Source organism: Schistocerca piceifrons, chromosome 2 (assembly GCF_021461385.2).
Source record: "Schistocerca piceifrons isolate TAMUIC-IGC-003096 chromosome 2, iqSchPice1.1, whole genome shotgun sequence".
NCBI classification, from domain to species: Eukaryota; Metazoa; Arthropoda; class Insecta; order Orthoptera; family Acrididae; genus Schistocerca; species Schistocerca piceifrons.
Genome location: NC_060139.1, coordinates 868,158,934 through 868,178,175, shown reverse-complemented (window position 1 = coordinate 868,178,175; position 19,242 = coordinate 868,158,934). Strand labels below are relative to the sequence as shown.

The window sequence follows — 19,242 nt, the reverse complement described above, 5'->3', positions numbered from 1 at the left end:
TTCGAATCCTGTCTCAGGCATGGATGTGTGTGATGTCCTTAGGTTAGTTAAGTATAAGTAGTTCTAAGTCTAGGGAACTGATGACCTCAGATGTTAAGTCCCACAGTGCTTAGAGCCATTTGAATTTTGATAACGTTACGGAGAACTCGAAGACAGGGCACGGCCATCTGCTATCGTCTCGGACGCTAGGCAAGTGGGCCTGTTGAGATCCTGCGTGGTATTGAGTATGGCTGTTCTGAAGGCGTCGATTCCGCATTCGTACGGCAGTCGTGGAACACCACCCAACAACAGCATCATCGAAGAAACCAAAATCTCAATACGAAATTGCAGCGCCTCTACTGTTAATAAGTACGATGCAATGCACCTTCGGACATTCATGCATGCATCATACTTCTTCACAGCACAGGACAGTAATTTTATATGTATTGGCCGTTACCGGGCCTGCGACTTACAAATAAAATGTCTTCCCTCTCAGGGAATAACACTGATAGGTTGTATGAATCAGGTATGACACATGGACAACAAGATATGGATGTGTGTGTCTAGTTGTGGGTCGTGCACGTATAGCCGACGCGACCACTTGCATAAAGCGGGAAATCAGGGTTCGAGTCCCTGTCCAACACAAATTTTCATTGAAACTTCCTGGCAGGTTAAAACTGTGTGCCGGACCGAGACTCGAACTCGGGACCTTTGCCTTTCGCGGGCAAGTGCTCTACCATCTGAGCTACCCAAGCACGACTCACACCCCGTCCTCAGAGCTTCACTTCTGCCAGTACCTCGCCTCCTACCTTCCAAACTTTACAGAAGCTCTCCTGCGAACCTTGCAGAAGCGAGTTGGAGTCTCGGTCCGGCATACAGTTTTAATCTGCCAGGAAGTTTCATAGCAGCGCACACTCCGCTGCAGAGTGAAAATTTCATTCTGGAAACATTCCCCAGGCTGTGGCTAAGCCATGTCTCCGCAATATCCTTTCTTTCAGGAGTGCTAGTTCTGCAAGGTTCGAAGGAGAGCTTCTGTAAAGTTTGGAAGGTAGCAGGCGAGGTACTGGCAGAAGTGAAGCTCTGAGGACGGGGCGTGAGTCGTGCTTGGGTAGCTCAGTCGGTAGAGCACTTGCCCGCGAAAGGCGAAGGTCCCGAGCTCGAGTCTCGGTCCGGCACACAGTTTTAATCTACCAGGAAGTTTTAATTGCATCCGGTTATACAGCACATTTCAAACCAATTTGATGTTTTGTTTGCAGGTGGCATTCATGGTGCTGTAATTCTTTTGGCCATCAGTGTTATTTGTGTTCAGGGATAACATTCTGTTCCTGTGTGTTTACCGTGATTAATGTACTGAATAGTTGAAAAAAAAACTACACTATCCAGTCACATTAATGTGACCGCCTTCTGTAATCGACGTCGACGTGCAATAACTGCTCACAGACAGCAAAAAAATGGGTCAGATGGCTCTGAGCACTATGGGACTTAACATCTGAGGTCATCAGTCCCCTAGACTTAGAACTACTTTAACCTAACTGACCTAAGGACATCACACACATCCGTGCCCGAGGTAGGATTCGAACCTGCGACCGTAGGAGCAGCGCGATTCCGGACTGAAGCGAAAAGAACCGCTCGGCCACAACGGCCGGCTCACAGATAGCGGGCGACAGCTCTCTCAGTGAAAGATATTTAAAGCGTGTCGGCGGACACGAAAAATGTGAAGTCGTTGTCGTAATGCGGAAACGGGGTGATTTATCTGAGTTCGAAAGGACATGATCATTGGCTTTCGGGCCAAGGGTGGAAGCATTTCCGAAACGGCTAAGTTTGTAAACTGTTCGCGTGTGGCCACGGTTAAAGTACACCGTGCAAGACAAAATGGCACTGAGGCACCTGTGGTGCACCACGTTCATAGACGTCAGGGTTGAACAGCGACTGCGGAGATGTGTTTGGGCGAATAGACGTGCGACTGTTGAGCAACCGACCACCCAAATGAACCAACACTGTCTCCTCAATGACCGTTCAGCGAACATTGATTTACATGGACCTCCGCAGCAGGCGCTTGATTCTTTCACCCACACTGACTGCCATTCATCGACGACGGACGCTGGAATTTGCACGCCAATATCGCAACTAGACGTCCACTGAATGGCGACCGGTGACCTTATCAGATGAATCACGTTTTAGGTTCCATCAAACAGACAGCCGTTGGAATGTACGGATTCAAACGTCTGAAAACAGGCACCCTGCAACCAGGAAGGAGTGTTTTGGTCTGGGGAATGTTTTCGTGGCGTTTCCTAGGTGATGGAGTCATTTTGGAAGACACGACAGATCAACACACAATTATGCATCTATCCTTGAGGACCATGTCCGCGCCTACGCGCTGTGTATTTCTCCTCGGAATGATGGCACCTAGTAGCAGAACAATGCAACGCTTCACACGCCTCGCAGTGTACGTGTGTGGTTTGAAGGCCACCAACAACGGTTTACCGTACTCCCCTGGCCGCGAACTTTCCCATGTTAAAACCCAATCGAGAGTCTAGGAACCACCTCAGTCAGGCCTTTCACGTCATGGATCCTCAACGGTGAAACCTAGCGCACTGCAGGCGGCATTGCTCCACATTCCGGAACATTATTGACTCACTTCATGCACATCTCGTTCTGCAAATGGTGATTATGCAGTTTAATTAATGTGACTGGACAAACTCAGGCAAGCCAAGCAGATAACTCAACCTCACGACGTTTATTCACGACCTTTCTCCATACAAGAAGTGGAACAAGGTTTACACTCCCTTCAGAATGGAAAAGCAGCAGGATTAGACCGGATTTATCCGGAACTACTAAAGAACTGTGACCCGGCTACAAAACAATGGTTGGCATTGTTTTTTTTAGTGGCATATTGGAATCAGGGAAGTTACCCGCAATATTCAAGAAGATCAAAATCATTACTATCTTGAAGTCATGAAAAGATCCAAACTTACCTCAAAGTTATCGACCAATAGCCTTGCTTTCTGTCACGTACATGCTTTTGGAAAGGCTGAAAAATGGTACAAATGGCTCTGAGCACTATGGGACTTAACATCTGTGGTCATCAGTCCCCTAGAACTTAGAACTACTTCAACCTAACTAACCTAAGGACATCACACACATCCATGCCCGAGGCAGGATTCGAACCTGCGACCGTAGTGGTCACGCGGTTCCAGGCTTAAGCGCCTAGAACCGCACGACCACACCGGCCGGCTGGAAAGGCTGATATTGCATAGAATAGCACCAGCAATCGAAGAGTTAATTCCAGTTGAACAAGCGGGATTCCGCCCCGGTCGTGTTTGCAGTGATCAAGTCCTTTCACTGACAGCTTTTGTGGAAGCTGGTTTTGAGAAGAAGTTGAAGAGCGTCTCTGTCTTTCTTGATCTCACGGTAGCTTACGACGCCACTTGGCAGGAAGGTCTTTCATTAAAACTGATCAAGGGGGTCCCCTGTATGGGGACATCAACTTTAACCGAAAATATGCCAAGTAACAGACTAATTCAAGTTTACTCAGAAAACAGCAGAAGCCGATTTGGCAAACTGAGTAATTGTCTACCACAAGGTTCGGTCCTCTCTCCAGCACTTTTCAATTTATATTTTCATGATCTGCCTAACACACTCTCCCGCAAATTCATATATGCGGATGATATCAACCTCACTGTTCAACGCACTAATTCTGCAGAAGCAGAGAATGTCCTCAACCAAGACCTTGTCTCCTGCATGAATACTTTAAGAAATGGAGTTTGAAACCGAACCCTCACAAAAGTGAGGTATCTACTTTTCACCTAGACAATAGGCTCTCAAATTTCCAACCAAGAGTCAATTTTAGAGGGGAAGCTTTACGGTTTAATGGCACGCTTACATATCTGGGTATGACTTTGGAAAGGATCCTAACATATAAAGCCCAATTACGTAAATCTGTTGCAAAAAAGAAGAGCCGTAATAGCCTTCTTCAGCGTCTAGATGGTACATCATGGGGAGATGACGCCAACACATTGAGAACATCTCCTCTGGCACTCGTCTATTCCTCAGCAGAGTGCTGCTCTGCAGTAGGCTTAATAGCTGCCACACTCACCTTGTGGACATTCAACTTCGTCACACTATGCATATCATATCCGGAACATTACTTGCTACTCCAGTTCAATGGGTGCCGGTGCTGTGTAACATACCACCTCCTCACATCAGAAGACAAAAATATCTTGGTCGTCTGTGGTCAAGAATACTGAATAACTCGTCACTCCCAATTCACGAAGATGTGAGACAACTAGAATCATCCAGGTTGAAGTCCCGTAAACCGGCATGTAAAACAGCCATGGAATTGTTAAGGAACCATTTCGACCCCAAAGACAACTGGTGGCAAGAATGGACATCTTCTTCTCCACAGGGCATCTTGAAAGTTGAAGATCCAACAGTAAGGCTCAATGGTTTCAGTTTGCCAAGACACACTTGGAGCAGGTTTAACCGTTTCAGATGTGGTGTGGGAAGAAGTTCTTCGATTCTTCATAAATGGGGTTGGGTGGACACCCCATACTGTGACTGTGTTGACGTTCCACAAACAATGAAGCATATAGCAGTGGACTACCCCCTCCTTGCCTTCCCTGGATATCTAGTGGATTCGAATCTGGTTGCTTTCGAAATGGTGGATTGTATCAATGGCTTCGATATAAAGATCTAAACTGTATTTTGATGTGTCTGTGGTACTGTATTTTATGTGTTATTGTGATTGTTATGTATCATACGCTAAATAAAATAAACTGGACAATGTAGTTCTGAGATAAAAAAAAGTGTTTCTGGATCAAGGTCCATATAACGTAGTTTCTTCTTCTACGTGACAGGGATGTGATCCGAAACTTTGGGTGTACCTATTTGTTATATCCTGAATTTCCTGCCGACAGTAATTCTGTACAGCATGTTGCAAATAGTTCACATTGTGTGACGTTATTTGAAATAACAAAATGTTTGTTATTAACGCAAACGAGGTGGCACGGGGATAAATTAACATGTCTTTTACATAGATCCGAATACATTAGAAATATTTTGAATCAAGTTTCTATATACTTAGGACATAAGAAAATAAGTTACACCTATTGTCCCACGCGGATCATTGCGCAACAAGAGTTGCTCATTGTCAGAGGTGGATACATGTTCCAGGTTTCCTGTACACAAAGTGCAGAGGCATTACAATATGGGAGTGAAATGGCACAGCAACAACCAACGTACTCCGAAGTAGAAGTAGGCAGTGCAGTATGATTCTTCTGGGCAAAACGTCTAAATCGTACACAGATTCACAGTGAAATTCTGGAGATATATGGACCAAATGCAATGTTGCGTCCTGCCCTAGTGAAATGGTGCCAACAATTTGACCAACGCCACATAGACGTGGATGATGGTGACCGGTAAGTGCAGATCTTTCATCATGCGATTTCCATGTTTTCGGCAAGCTGAAAGAACATATGTGTGTGTGGGGGGGGGAGGAGGGGGTGCGGAATGGAAGAGATTTTTATAGTTATGAGGAAAATCACTGGTTCTCGAATGGCTCTGTGACCAAGGAGCATACCTCTATCGTCGAGGCATTAAATTATTGGTGGAACATTACGACCGTTGTTCACAGAGACTTTGTGACTACGTTGAAAACTAGTGTCATGTATCTACACTCCTGGAAATTGAAATAAGAACACCGTGAATTCATTGTCCCAGGAAGGGGAAACTTTATTGACACATTCCTGGGGTCAGATACATCACATGATCACACTGACAGAACCACAGGCACATAGACACAGGCAACCGAGCATGCACAATGTCGGCACTAGTACAGTGTATATCCACCTTTCGCAGCAATGCAGGCTGCTATTCTCCCATGGAGACGATCGTAGAGATGCTGGATGTAGTCCTGTGGAACGGCTTGCCATGCCATTTCCACCTCGCGCCTCAGTTGGACCAGCGTTCGTGCTGGACGTGCAGACTGCGTGAGACGACGCTTCATCCAGTCCCAAACATGCTCAATGGGGGACAGATCCGGAGATCTTGCTGGCCAGGGTAGTTGACTTACACCTTCTAGAGCACGTTGGGTGGCACGGGATACATGCGGACGTGCATTGTCCTGTTGGAACAGCAAGTTCCCTTGCCGGTCTAGGAATGGTAGAACGATGGGTTCGATGACGGTTTGGATGTACCGTGCACTATTCAGTGTCCCCTCGACGATCACCAGTGGTGTACGGCCAGTGTAGGAGATCGCTCCCCACACCATGATGCCGGGTGTTGGCCCTGTGTGCCTCGGTCGTATGCAGTCCTGATTGTGGCGCTCACCTGCACGGCGCCAAACACGCATACGACCATCATTGGCACCAAGGCAGAAGCGACTCTCATCGCTGAAGACGACACGTCTCCATTCGTCCCTCCATTCACGCCTGTCGCGACACCACTGGAGGCGGGCTGCACGATGTTGGGGCGTGAGCGGAAGACGGCCTAACGGTGTGCGGGACCGTAGCCCAGCTTCATGGGGACGGTTGCGAATGGTCCTCGCCGATACCCCAGGAGCAACAGTGTCCCTAATTTGCTGGGAAGTGGCGGTGCAGTCCCCTACGGCACTGCGTAGGATCCTACGGTCTTGGCGTGCATCCGTGCGTCGCTGCGGTCCGGTCCCAGGTGACGGGCACGTGCACCTTCCGCCGACCACTGGCGACAACATCGATGTACTGTGGAGACCTCACGCCCCACGTGTTGAGCAATTCGGCGGTACGTCCACCCGGCCTTCCGCATGCCCACTATACGCCCTCGCTCAAAGTCCGTCAACTGCACATACGGTTCACGTCCACGCTGTCGCGGCATGCTACCAGTGTTAAAGACTGCGATGGAGCTCCGTATGCCACGGCAAACTGGCTGACACTGACGGCGGCGGTGCACAAATGCTGCGCAACTGGCGCCATTCGACGGCCAACACCGCGGTTCCTGGTGTGTCCGCTGTGCCGTGCGTGTGATCATTGCTTGTACAGCCCTCTCGCAGTGTCCGGAGCAAGTATGGTGGGTCTGACACACCGGTGTCAATGTGTTCTTTTTTTCCATTTCCAGGAGTGTATGTAGTGCTGCATTCAGTAAAAGTTATTTGGTCTGCCGTTATAATGTTTAACTTAGTTTTTGAAGTCCCTTCGTGCATTCCATTTCACTAACATAACCCAATAACAAATGGTATCCCCTAGCCTTACCTTGAAAGTGCATATCTTTTTTTTTTGTGTTTGTATGTGTGTGTGTTGGTTGATTGGCTGATTTGTGGGAGGGGACCAAACAGCGTGGTCATCGGTCCCATGTGATGAGAGAAGGATGGTGAGGGAAGTCGGCCGTGCCCTTTCAAAGGAATATGTGTGTGTGTATGTGTGTTTGTGTGTGTGTGTGCGCGCGCGCGTGCGTGAGTGCATGCGTGCATGAAACTGTGCTGCAACGAAATGCTTTTAGTTTTGTAATAAATAAACAGTGCATCCATCATAAGATTGTGACAAAAATCAATGTGACAAAAAACAAGATCCACTCACCTCTTCTCTTTTATATCGTCCCAGGCGATCTTGAAAACGGTTGAAAACCCCCAGCAATTTCTTAACTGCTCTGTAGAATAATGGATCCCTCAGAGCTGTAGCAGGATTTTCCATGAAGGTGGGAACCTGTGTGAGCATTAATCCGGTAAAACCCTGTTTACAAATGTTCTTGGACTTCGTCGAAAACAAAAAGAATGGCGCACTTACTTGCTTTGCTGGAAATGCGGCTTCACTTTGACTGAAAGACGTTAACAGACCACGGTAAAGCGATCCATAGAAATTCTCGTTTAAGGAATCAGCGTTGCCTTCGACGATGTTTCCGAGAATTTCAATGGCCTCTGGCCTCCTCAAGGGGTGTTCTGTGTAGTTTTTCTGAAATATAAACAGTGACAGCTTTGTATAACTCTGACACTGCTTCCATATTTTAAGTTGAAATCATTGTGGATGTAGATCTGCTCACATTACTCGTCATCGATGTTACTATTCGTGTATGCGTCTGTCATCTACGGAACCATACGACACACGATCTTTAGAGTTGATTGTAGTGTATCTGTGTCATGGAAGCACACGATAACTGGGCCTGTGTTCATGTATAAAGCTGCATCTTTTGACTCAACTTCCACTAGTTCTAGAAGTATGTAAGAGTAACTGTGAAACATACTATAGAAATAGACAGAACCAATTCGAAATCTGCTCTAGGAAGTAGTTGTCCTGGGTGATTCCCGAGCCAAGTTAATCGCATTGTGGTCACTTGGTTTCGGGGAGACATTCCACCTTAATGTTTTCAGTCGAGTTGCAAAGCACACAAGTGTGCGACTTGCAACACTCCTCTGTCTTGTATTTGTGATTATTTTGCTGTCATCAAAAGTATCTTACTGTTACACCAGGCAGCTGACGCCACAAAGAAATTATTGACCAATGTTTCAGACCACGTGACCGTTTGCACGTGGCACTAATGTTAGCTTACCTCTTGCTTTCAACTGACGTGGAACCAGCGGAACAGACTACTCCATGATTGACTGCTGGGATACGGTTGTACGGCTTGTGTGCCAGTTCTACAACATCAATACCATTTTTCTAATTCAACAAGACGTCAAATAACTGTTTGCAAATGAGTAAAAAGTCACTCTTCAATGAGCTCATTAGGACGTACTTTATTAAATAATCTGACTATAACATTCGTAATATAGGAAAGGTTATGAACAGCCCAAGTTATTTAGTGCTTTTTTAGACTGTCACGAACAATGTCCCAGAAAGTTCGTCATGGGGTGCGCGTCTCCTGGCAGCAGTGAGACCGCGTGTTGAGGGGAATCTGCGACCAATGGAGACAAGTCACTTAGTAAGAAAGTGATTCGTTCCTCATTGTGCATTAATAGTATGTTTTTAACATGTGTGGATTACACTGAGGTGACAAAAGTCATGTGATACGTCCTAATACTGTGTCAGACCTCTTTTTGCCTGACGTAATGCCGCAAAAAAATGGTTCAAATGGCTCTGAGCACTATGGACTTAACTTCTGTGGTCATCATTCCCCTAGAACTTAGAACTACTTAAACCTAACTAACCTAAGGACATCACACACATCCATGGCCGAGGCAGGATTCGGACCTGCGATCGCAGCGAGCGCACAGTTCCAGACTGTAGCGCCTAGAACCGCTCGGCCACTCTGGCCGGCTCGTAATGCCGCAACTCAACATGACGTGGACTCAACAAGTCGTTGGAAGCCCTTTACAGAAATACCGAGCCTTGCTGTCTCTATAGCCCTCCATAATTGCGAAAGTATTGATGGTTCAGGATTTTCTGCACAAACTGAACTCTCGATTATTTCTCACAAACGTGCGATGTGATTCATGTCGGGCGGTCTGGGTGGCAAAATTATCCAGAATGTTCTTCAAACCAATCGCGAACAATTATGGCCGGTGACATGGTGCATTGTCATCCATAAAAATTCCTTCATTGTTTGGGAACATAAAGTGCATAAATGGCTGCAAGTGGTCTCCAAGTAGCGGGACATAACCATTTCCACTCAGTGATCGGTTCAATTGGAACAGAGGATCCAGTGCATTCCATGTAAACACAGCCCACGCCATTATGCGGCCGCTACCAGCTTGCACAGTGCCTTGCTGACAACTTCGGTCCAGGCTACATGGGGTCTGCGACACACTCGAACTCTACCATCAGCTCTTACCAAGTGAAATCGGAACGAGAGGCGCTGCAGGTGATGTCGTGCTGTTAGTAAAGACACTCGGTCGTCTGCTGCCATAGCCCATTAACACCAGATCTTCCACACTCTCCTAACGGAAGCGTTCGCCGTACGTCCTACTTTGATTGCTGCCGTTATTTCACGCAGTTTTGCTTGTCTATTAGCACTGACAACTCTGCGCAAACGCCTCTGCTCTCTGTCGGTAAATGAAGGCCTAGAACGCTGCGTTGTCCGTGATGGGAGGTAATGCCTGAAATTTGGTATCTTCGGCACGCTCTTGACACTGTGGATCCGAAATGGAATGTCCCATGCGTCTAGATCCAACTACGATTCCGCGTTCAGAGTCTGTTAATTCTCGTCGTTCAGCCATAATCACGTCGGAAAGCTGTTCACATCAATCACGAAGTGCAAATGACAGCTTTGCCAATGGCTCAAATGGCTCTAACCACTACGGGACTTAACAACTGAGGTCATAAGTCCCCTAGACTTAGAACTACTTAAACCTAACTAACTTAAGGACAGCACACACATCCATACCCGAGGAAGGATTCGAACCTGCGACCGTAGCAGCAGCGCGGTTCCGGACTGAAACGACTTGAACTGCTCGGCCACAGCGGTCGGCGCTCTGAAAATGCACTGCTTTGTTATACCTTGTGTACGGGATAGGACCGCCATCTCTATGTGTGTGTTCTGTCACCTCAGCGTATTTTGCCTGTGGACTATACTTCGTTGATCGTTTAAGCACTTGGCACCGTGATTTTGGTTTTGTTGTTTTAACCAATGCCAATGTCGTAAATTTTCGGTGGATTATGGAAAAAGCGAGAGAATTCCAGAAAGATGTGTACCTCTGCTTTATTGACTACGCCAAAGCCTTTGACTGCGTCGATCACAACAAATTATGGAACGTACTGTAAAACATGGGTGTACCAGATCACCTCATTCATCTGATACGGAGTTTATACCTTGACCAAGAAGCCACGGTGAGAACTATTTTTGGAACAACGAAATGGATAAAGATTCAGAAAGGGGTCCGGCAAGGCTGCATACTGTCACCGTACTTATTCAATCTGTATGCAGAACATGTCATGAGGAATGCGAGGCTAGATGAAGGAGAAACAGGATTTAAAATAGCTGGAATAAATGTAAACAACCTCAGGTACGCGGATGATACGATCCTATTGGCAGAAAGTGAAGAAGATTTGAGAACACTCTTACTGAAGGCGAAAGACGAAAGTGAAAAGGCTGGTCTTATGCTGAATGTGAAGAAAACGAAAATTATGGCAACTACACCTACCAATTCGTGGGATATAGCAGGAGAAACCATGGAGGTAGTGACCACATTCAGTTATCTCGGTTCCCAGATCTCTGCTGACGGTGACTGCAGCCATGAAATCCGGAGACGCCTGTTGCTCGGTAGACAGGCGATGTCAAACCTTGACAAGGTTATAAGGTCCAGAGATGTAACACGAGCAGGAAAGATCCGTATTGTGAGGGCTATGGTCTTTCCAGTTGTGATGTATGGATGTGAGACCTGGACCATTAGAAAGGCTGAACGGCGAAGAATTGACTCCTTCGAATTGTGGTGTTGGAGGAAACTTCTTAGAGTTCCATGGACTGCAAAGAGAACCAACAGATCAATATTGGAGCAAATTAAATCAGATTTCTCCCTGGAAGGTCTAATCTTAAAACAGAAGCTGACCTACTCTGGACACACAATGCGAAGGCATGCCTCGCTGGAAAAAACATTAATGCTGGGGAAGATTGAAGGAACTAGAAGAAGAGGACGTCAGAGGATGAGATGGATCGATGGCATCACAGAAGCAATGTGTTCCAACCTGGAAGGTCTACGGGAGAAAGTGCAAGACAGGAAAAAGTGGCGTGATTTGGTTCATGGGGAATCGAAGAGTCGGAACCGACTAAACGAATAGGGAGAGAGAGAGAATGTCGTAAATAAAATAATTGGAATTCGTGTCAAATTTGACCACGTCACTTAATACACTGCTTGACAATTGCTAAAGAACAGGGACAAAGTTGGGCAGGATTAATCACAGGCAGTGATGGACCACTTGAAATTCAGTACATACTTAATACAGATGGAGTGGTAGAATGAGATTTTCACCCTGCAGCGGTGTGTGCTCTGATATGAAACTTCCTGGCAGATTAAAACTATGTGCCGGACCGAGACTCGACCTCGGGACCTTTGCCTCTCGCGGGCAAGTGCTAGGAGTGTTAGTTCTGCAAGGTTCGCAGGAGAGCTTCTGTGAAGTTTGGAAAGTAGGAGGCGAGGTACTGGCGGAAGTAAAACTGTGAGGACGGGGCGTGTGTCGTGCTTGGGTAGCTCAGATGGTGGAGCACATGCCCGCGAAAGGCAAAGGTCCCGAGTTGAGACTCGATCCGGCACAGAGTTTTAATCTGCCAGGAAGTTTCAGATGGAATGGTATATTTAATATAATGTACAGGTTTCGCCATATGGGAAAGCAGGATAACAGACATAAAGAACGTGAATGTTTGACAGAGGTGAGACTCCAAACATTAAGCTCGATATCGGACTCTCAATTAGGAATATGCCCCCTCTCGGGCACTAATAGATATTGTTGTTGATACTAGCTACCAAACTGTTGCGGAACCCGTTCCGGTTCACGGCAGTTCTCAGTTTTTGCATGTTTCGGAGAGGAGGTGTTCGTTGAGAAAAACGTCTGCCTAAAGCATTCCAGGCAGGCTCTATAGGGTTTAGATCCGGGGAGTATGCAGGCCACTCCATACTTTCCTGGGGAGTATACAGGCGAACTCATACGTTCAGTATCTTCATATTCCAATGTGTGCGGCACCTCATCGGTCCTGTGTAGGTGGGCATCCTCGTCCGTGAACAGAAAGGCGGGACCTACGGCGCCTCTAAACAGACAGACATGATTCAGAATAATCTCCCTACAATACCGCTGTGCTGTAACGGTACCCCTCGCAAAGATACGCAGCGGTGTTTCGCCACTGCGCATAATGCCTGCCCATATCGTAATGCCTACGCCATACCAATGATGTTCATGAACATTCTGTAGTGCGTAACATGTTCACCTCTCTTTCTCCACACTCTCTGGTGGCCAGAATCTCTTACCACAGTGAAGCGGGATTCGTCGGAGAACATCACTCTTACCCCAATCAACATGCTCACTACACCAACGAACTCTATGTCGATGATGATGTGGATGAAATGGGATGTACTTAACAGGCTTCCGAGCATGAAAACCAGACTGATTTAACTCCTGTGAAATGGTACTGGCAGAGACACGTGTACCGGTAGCGGTTGCAAGATCTGCAGCTATGTGCCTAGGAATGAGATGTCTGTTCCTTTTTGCAGCTAGGTATTGATCCTCTTGCGGTATGGTGATCCGTCTGTGACGACCGGTATGCTTTCGCATAGCATTTCCACCTTCAGCGGCCTTTCTGATTCTCGAGATGTCTGTTTTGAACACATCCATTTCAGTGGCCGCAGTTGAGACACTTTTACCGGCTTCGAGCTGTCTAACTCTGCTCGTCCACGATCGTAATCACTCAAATGGCTACCGAATGGTACCTGTAGGAAGATACCCTGTACCACTACTAATCATTTCCTTTTCTGTTCCACTGGCAAACAGAGCGAGGGTAAAACGACTGCCTTAAGCATTCACACGAGCCCTAATCTCTCTGATCTTATCTTTATGGTCCTACGCGAAACGTATGTTGGCGGCTGTAGAATAGCTCTGCAGTCAGCCTCAAATGCTGGTTCTCTAAACTTTCTCAATAGTACTCCTCGAAAAGAACGCCGCCTTCCCTTCAAAGATTTCCATTTGAGTTCACAAAGCGTCTGCGTAATACTTGGGTGTTGTTCGAACCTACCGGTAACAAATCTATCAGCCCGCCTCTGGATTCCCTCGATGATTTCCTTTAATCCGACCTAATGTGGAGTCCAAACACTCGAACAGTACTCAACAAGGGGTCATAATAGTGTCCTATATGCGATTCCATTACAAATGAACCAAGATTTCCTAAATTCGCTTAATAAATCGAAGTTGACCATTCGACTTCCCTAATACAGTCCTTACATGGTAATTCCAGTTCATTTTGGTTTGCGACGTTGTCCCTACATATTTGATCGACATGTCTGTGTCAAGCGGCACATTACTAATAAGTTATCCGAATATTATGGGCTTGTTTTTCCTAGTCCTCTGCATTAACTTACATTTTTCTACATTTAGAGCTAGCTTCCGTTCAGCACACAAACTAGAAATTTTGTCTAAGTCATCTTATATACCTTGACAGTCACTCAACGACGATATCTTTCCATACACCACTGCGTTATCAAATGTTTCAAATGGCTCTGAGCACTATGGGACTTAACATCTGAGGTCATCAGTCCCCTAGACTTAGAAATACTTAAACTTGACCAACCTAAGGACAGCACACACGTCCATGCCCGAAGCAGGATTCGAACCTGCGACCGTAGCAGCAGTGCGGTTCCGGACTGAAGCGTCTAGAACCGCACGGCCACACCGGCCGGCACTGCGTTATCAGCAAACTGCTGCAGACTGCTGTTTACCCTGTCCGGCAGATCAGTTATATGTATAGGAATTAACAGCGGGCCCATCACACTTCCCTGGAGAACTCCTGACGAGACTCCTGTCTCTGATGAACACTCGCCGTGGAGGACAACGTACTGGGTTCTGTTACTTAAGAAGTCTTCGAGCCACTCACATACCTGGGAACCTAATCTGTATGCTTGTACTTTCATTAAGAGTCGTCAACGGAGCACCGACGGAAGTCAAGGAATATGGAATCCATTTGTTACCTTTCATCCATAGTTCGCAGGAGTTCATGTGAGAAAAGAGCAAGCTGAGTTTCGCACCAGCGATGCTTTCTAAAACCGTGCTGATTTGTGGACACCGGCTTTTCCCTCTCAAGGAAATTTATTAAATTCGAATTGAGAATATGTTGAAGGATTCTGCAGCAAACTCATATTAAAGATATTGGCCTGTAATCTTGCAGGTCCGTTCTTATACTCATATACATGATTCACTTGTGCTTTTTTCCGGTCGGTTGGGACTTTGCGCTGGGCGAGAGATTCGCGCTAAATGTTCCATAACAAACTTCGTCAAACATCGTTCTTCATGAAGTGTCGAATGCGTACAGAGCGTTCGTACACAGGCTCCGCTGCAGCTAACACGCCCCGCCCTCTACATTTCCATTTACTGTCATTGGTCGGGTGCTCTGTCCCAATTGTCGGTTGTTTCTTAGTTGTTGTCAGTTTTCCCTTAGCAAGTGTCAGTTGTTCCTTAGGAACTGTCAATCAGTGTAGTTTGGCTAAGGATGAGCGTTCAAGTGACGTACAGTAACAGTCAAAAAAATGGTTCGAATGGCTCTGAGCACTATGGGACTCAACAGCCGAGGTCATCAGTCGCCTAGAACTTAGAACTAATTAAACCTAACTAACCTAAGGACAACACACACATCCATGCCCGAGGCAGGATTTGAACCTGCGACCGTAGTGGTCGCTCGGCTCCAGACTGTAGCGCCTAGAACCGCACTGCCACTCCGGCCGACCACCGATAATTAGCTCAGCAATGTTCTTACATGTAGAGGATAGATGTGCATTCCTGGAAAGAGTGTAATTGAATTTGGTAGACTTCCTTGTCCAAGAGTTTGACTCCGTCTGCCGTTCACGCATTTCTTAGACTGAAGGCATGCAAAAGATGATTTTGCACTATTTTGTGTCTTCTAAAGTGCAGGGTGTCCGGGTTAACATAAAATAACATAAAATTTAATAACTTGAGAAGTGACTGAGATATTTATTGATGGTATGAATCTACAAGTACAGTAAATCAATAGGTCTTTTTACACACCCAGTTCAAGTCGATAAGAGTGCCATTAGTTGCGCGACAGACATGTAATCTGTATTCCACTTCCCTCCAAGATTTTGCAACATTGCAGGCGTAACATTTAGGACAGCTGCGCAAATGCGATGTTGTAGATCTGGTAGATCGCGAACTGGTGTCTGGACAACTTGTTTCTTGATAAACCCCCACAGAAAAGAAATCAAGCGACGTAATATCTGGGTTTCTAGGGGGTCAAGCACTCGATCGACTACGTGTTGAGAGAGCACATCATGAGGAAGTTATGGCACAGCATGCAGCTCTAATATGCCTACGTACATCGTTGGATTAACTGTAGTGTCCGCGAAGAAGAATGTCTTATAACCCTGTCCTTCAGCATTACATGCCATATTTTGAGTTACCACAATTGCAGAGGCAAACCGCCAATAAATACACTACTGGCCATTAAAATTGCTACACGAAGAAGAAATGCGGTTGATAAAAGGGTATTTATTGGACAAATATATTATGCTAGAACTAATATGTGATTACATTTTCACGCAATTTGGGTGCATAGATCCTGAGAAATCAGTACCCAGAACAACCACCTCTGGCCGTAATAACGGCCTTGATACGCCTGGGCATTGAGTCAAAGAGAGCTTGGATGGCGTGTACAGGTACAGCTGTCCATGCAGCTTCAACACGATATTACAGTTCATCAAGAGTAGTGACTGGCGTATTGTGAGGAGCCAGTTTCTCGGCCACCATTAACCAGACGTTTTCAATTGGTGAGAGATCTGGAGAATATGCTGGCCAGGGCAGCAGTCGATCATTTTCTGTATCCAGAAAGGCCCGTACAGGACCTGCAACATGTGGTCGTACATTATCCTGCTGAAATGTAGGGTTTCGCAGGGATCGAATGAAGCGTACAGTCACGGGTCGTAACACAGCAGAAATGTAACGTGAATGCGAACAAGAGGTGACTGAGACGTGTAACCAATGGCACCCCATACCATCGCGCCGGGCGATGACGAATACACGCTTCCAATGTGCGTTCACCGCGATGTCGCCAAACACGGATGCGATCATCATCATGCTGTAAACAGAACCTGGATTCATCCGGGAAAATGACGGTCTGCCATTCGTGCACCCAGGTTCGTCGTTGAGTACACCATCGCAGGCGCTCCTGTCTGTGATGCAGCGTCAACGGTAACGGCAGCCACGGTCTCCGAGCTGATAGTCCATGCTGCTGCAAACGTTGTCGAGCTGTTCGTGCAGAAGGTTGTTGTCTTGCAACGTCCCCATCTGTTGACTCAGGGATCGAGACGTGGCTGCACGATCCGTTACAGCATTGCGGATAAGATGCCTGTCATCTCGACTGCTAGTGATTAGAGGCCGTTGGGATCCAGCACGGCGTTCCGTATTACCCTCCTGAACCCATCGATTCCATATTCTGCTAACAGTCATTGGGTCTCAACCAACGGGAGCAGCAAAGTCGCGATACGATAAACCGCAATCGCGATAGGCTACGATCCGACCTTTATCAAAGTCGGAAACATAATAGTACGCATTTCTGCTCCTTACACAATGCATCACAACAACGTTTCACCAGGCAACGCCGGTCAACTGCTGTTTGTGTTTGAGAAATCGGTTGGAAACTTTCCGCATGTCAGCACGTTGTAGGTGTCGCCACCGGCGCCAACCTTGTGTGAATGCTCTGAAAAGCCAATCATTTGCATATCACAGCATCTTCTTCCTGTTGGTTAAATTTCGCGTCTGTAGCACGTCATCTTCGTGGTGTAGCAATTTTAATGGCCAGTAGTGTATCTCAATTACTTCTTAAGTTATTGCTTTTTATTTTATATGTTTAACGCAATTGCTAGAGGGGGTTGCAGGGAGAAAAGGAAGCATACCCGACCCCCATATAGACTACCATAGTTTGAGGAACCATGCGGAGGGAACAAGGCCCACCTGGGTCCTGCAGTGCAGGCACCTTAACCTATGCTTCATCTACATCTACATCTACATCTATACTCCGTAAGCCACCTTACGGTGTTTAGTGGAGGGTACTTTTTTCACCATTGGCACTTCCCCTTCCCTGTACTAGTCACGTACGGTTCAAGGGAAGACCTATTACTGGTACGTGTTCATGTGGGCTCGAGTCTGTCTAGTTTTATCTTCGTGGTCTTTTCGCGAGATATACGTAGGACGAAGCAATATACTGGTTGTCTCTCATAGGAATGTACCCTCCGGAACTTTAAGAGTAGATCATAACGTGATGCAGGGCGCCTCTCTTGCAGTGTCTGCCTCTGGAGATGGGTGAGCAATTTTTTTCTACCTTGCAGACAGAAGTCCAGCACGCAGGTGTAAAATGGAATAAATATTGTTCATAATCCAAACTGAAGTCATTGTATGTACTGACATGTTTAACAAAAATCCTAACTGAAACTTTCACAAGGAGAGGAAACCCTACTAAACAGAGTGAAGTACAAAACCGTAACACATAAAAAATGGCTACCTTGCACCTTGGCTGCAACCAAACATAAATAATTACCGGCCGAAGCCTTCCAACTACCACCACTTCAGCCAATCGGTCAACTTACAGTTAACGTACTGCAGCTGATCTCGTGGCCGTCGCAGTGACCTGCATTTGGTTGATGATTATTAGCCAGCACAGGTGAATAGCAAACTTCTTTCAGCAGCAATTAGGAATGAGTGCCATCTCTTACCCTCTGCAGGATGCAGTTCACTCCAGTCACTTTTCTGCGATGTATGGGCCCACATAGGACATCACACAAATACATCTGCACGCGACCAGATCCAGAAACAGAATGAGCCATCGAGCTACACAACCAGCAAGAGTGTTTCACTCTGTTCATGTCTGAAAGTGGCCATTATACACAAGTCTCGGATTACGCATGATATTTATGGACTTTTGAACAAGGTCGTTGAAATTTTCCTTACACTGCAGGACAAGTGGTAATTGCGGACAAAATATTGCTCAGTCCCTCAGGACAGCATAACAGTTTCTTTGGAGCGCTATAGATTGTATCAGACTGGTACCAAATGGTCAAGATACATTCCACTGGAGATATAAGTCATGAGGAAGAAGTCACGTGTGTGTACCAAATGGGTGCATGGAAACAGAGTCGATGCGAAGATACAATGGAATGGCAAGAAGGCGCTATCGTGTACAGATGTGTCCATGACCACAGTGCGAATAAAGTTGCCCAGATGATTTGTGTATCGACGCGGACTGACCAACGTGTCTTCAAGGAAAGGTGTGCCTCTCGCAACCATTTAAAATGGCGTAAGAACCATTGTAAAAATATGATAACCGACGGGAAGCGGAAGCAAGTGTTAATATTTGTTTTAAACTCGAGGTCAATAAAAGGATTCTTAGTCCTCATAGATTACGCCACAAATCCAACTTTGGGATTTCATAACATCTAGTTGCAGATTCGCTAGTGCTGGCACTGTGTTCCATGTAACAGAGTCAAAACATGTCTCCATAAATAACATTTACTATGTAAACTCACCTCACGTGCAAAGTCACAATCAACAGGGCTCGGCCTAACTTGAGTAGGCAATCATAAAAATACGGAGAGGTCCAACGACCTACCTCAACATCAAATCCCACAGAACTCCTTGAGGCGCCGCTTAAAAATCTGTA

At 46.3% G+C, this 19,242-nt stretch overlaps 1 protein-coding gene across 5 annotated transcripts in view; it reads right to left on the bottom strand.

The window, feature by feature from the left end:
- Nucleotides 1-19,242, bottom strand: part of LOC124774923 (allergen Cr-PI-like) — a 164,406-nt gene that overhangs the window by 70,575 nt on the left and 74,589 nt on the right. For all 5 annotated transcript variants that reach the window (XM_047249601.1, XM_047249600.1, XM_047249604.1 and 2 more), the window contains 2 exons: nucleotides 7,734-7,898; nucleotides 7,527-7,652 (listed from right to left, as the gene is read on the bottom strand). In XM_047249601.1, the coding sequence (XP_047105557.1) occupies nucleotides 7,527-7,652; nucleotides 7,734-7,898 (291 nt within the window). The remainder of the gene's footprint in view (nucleotides 1-7,526; nucleotides 7,653-7,733; nucleotides 7,899-19,242) is intronic.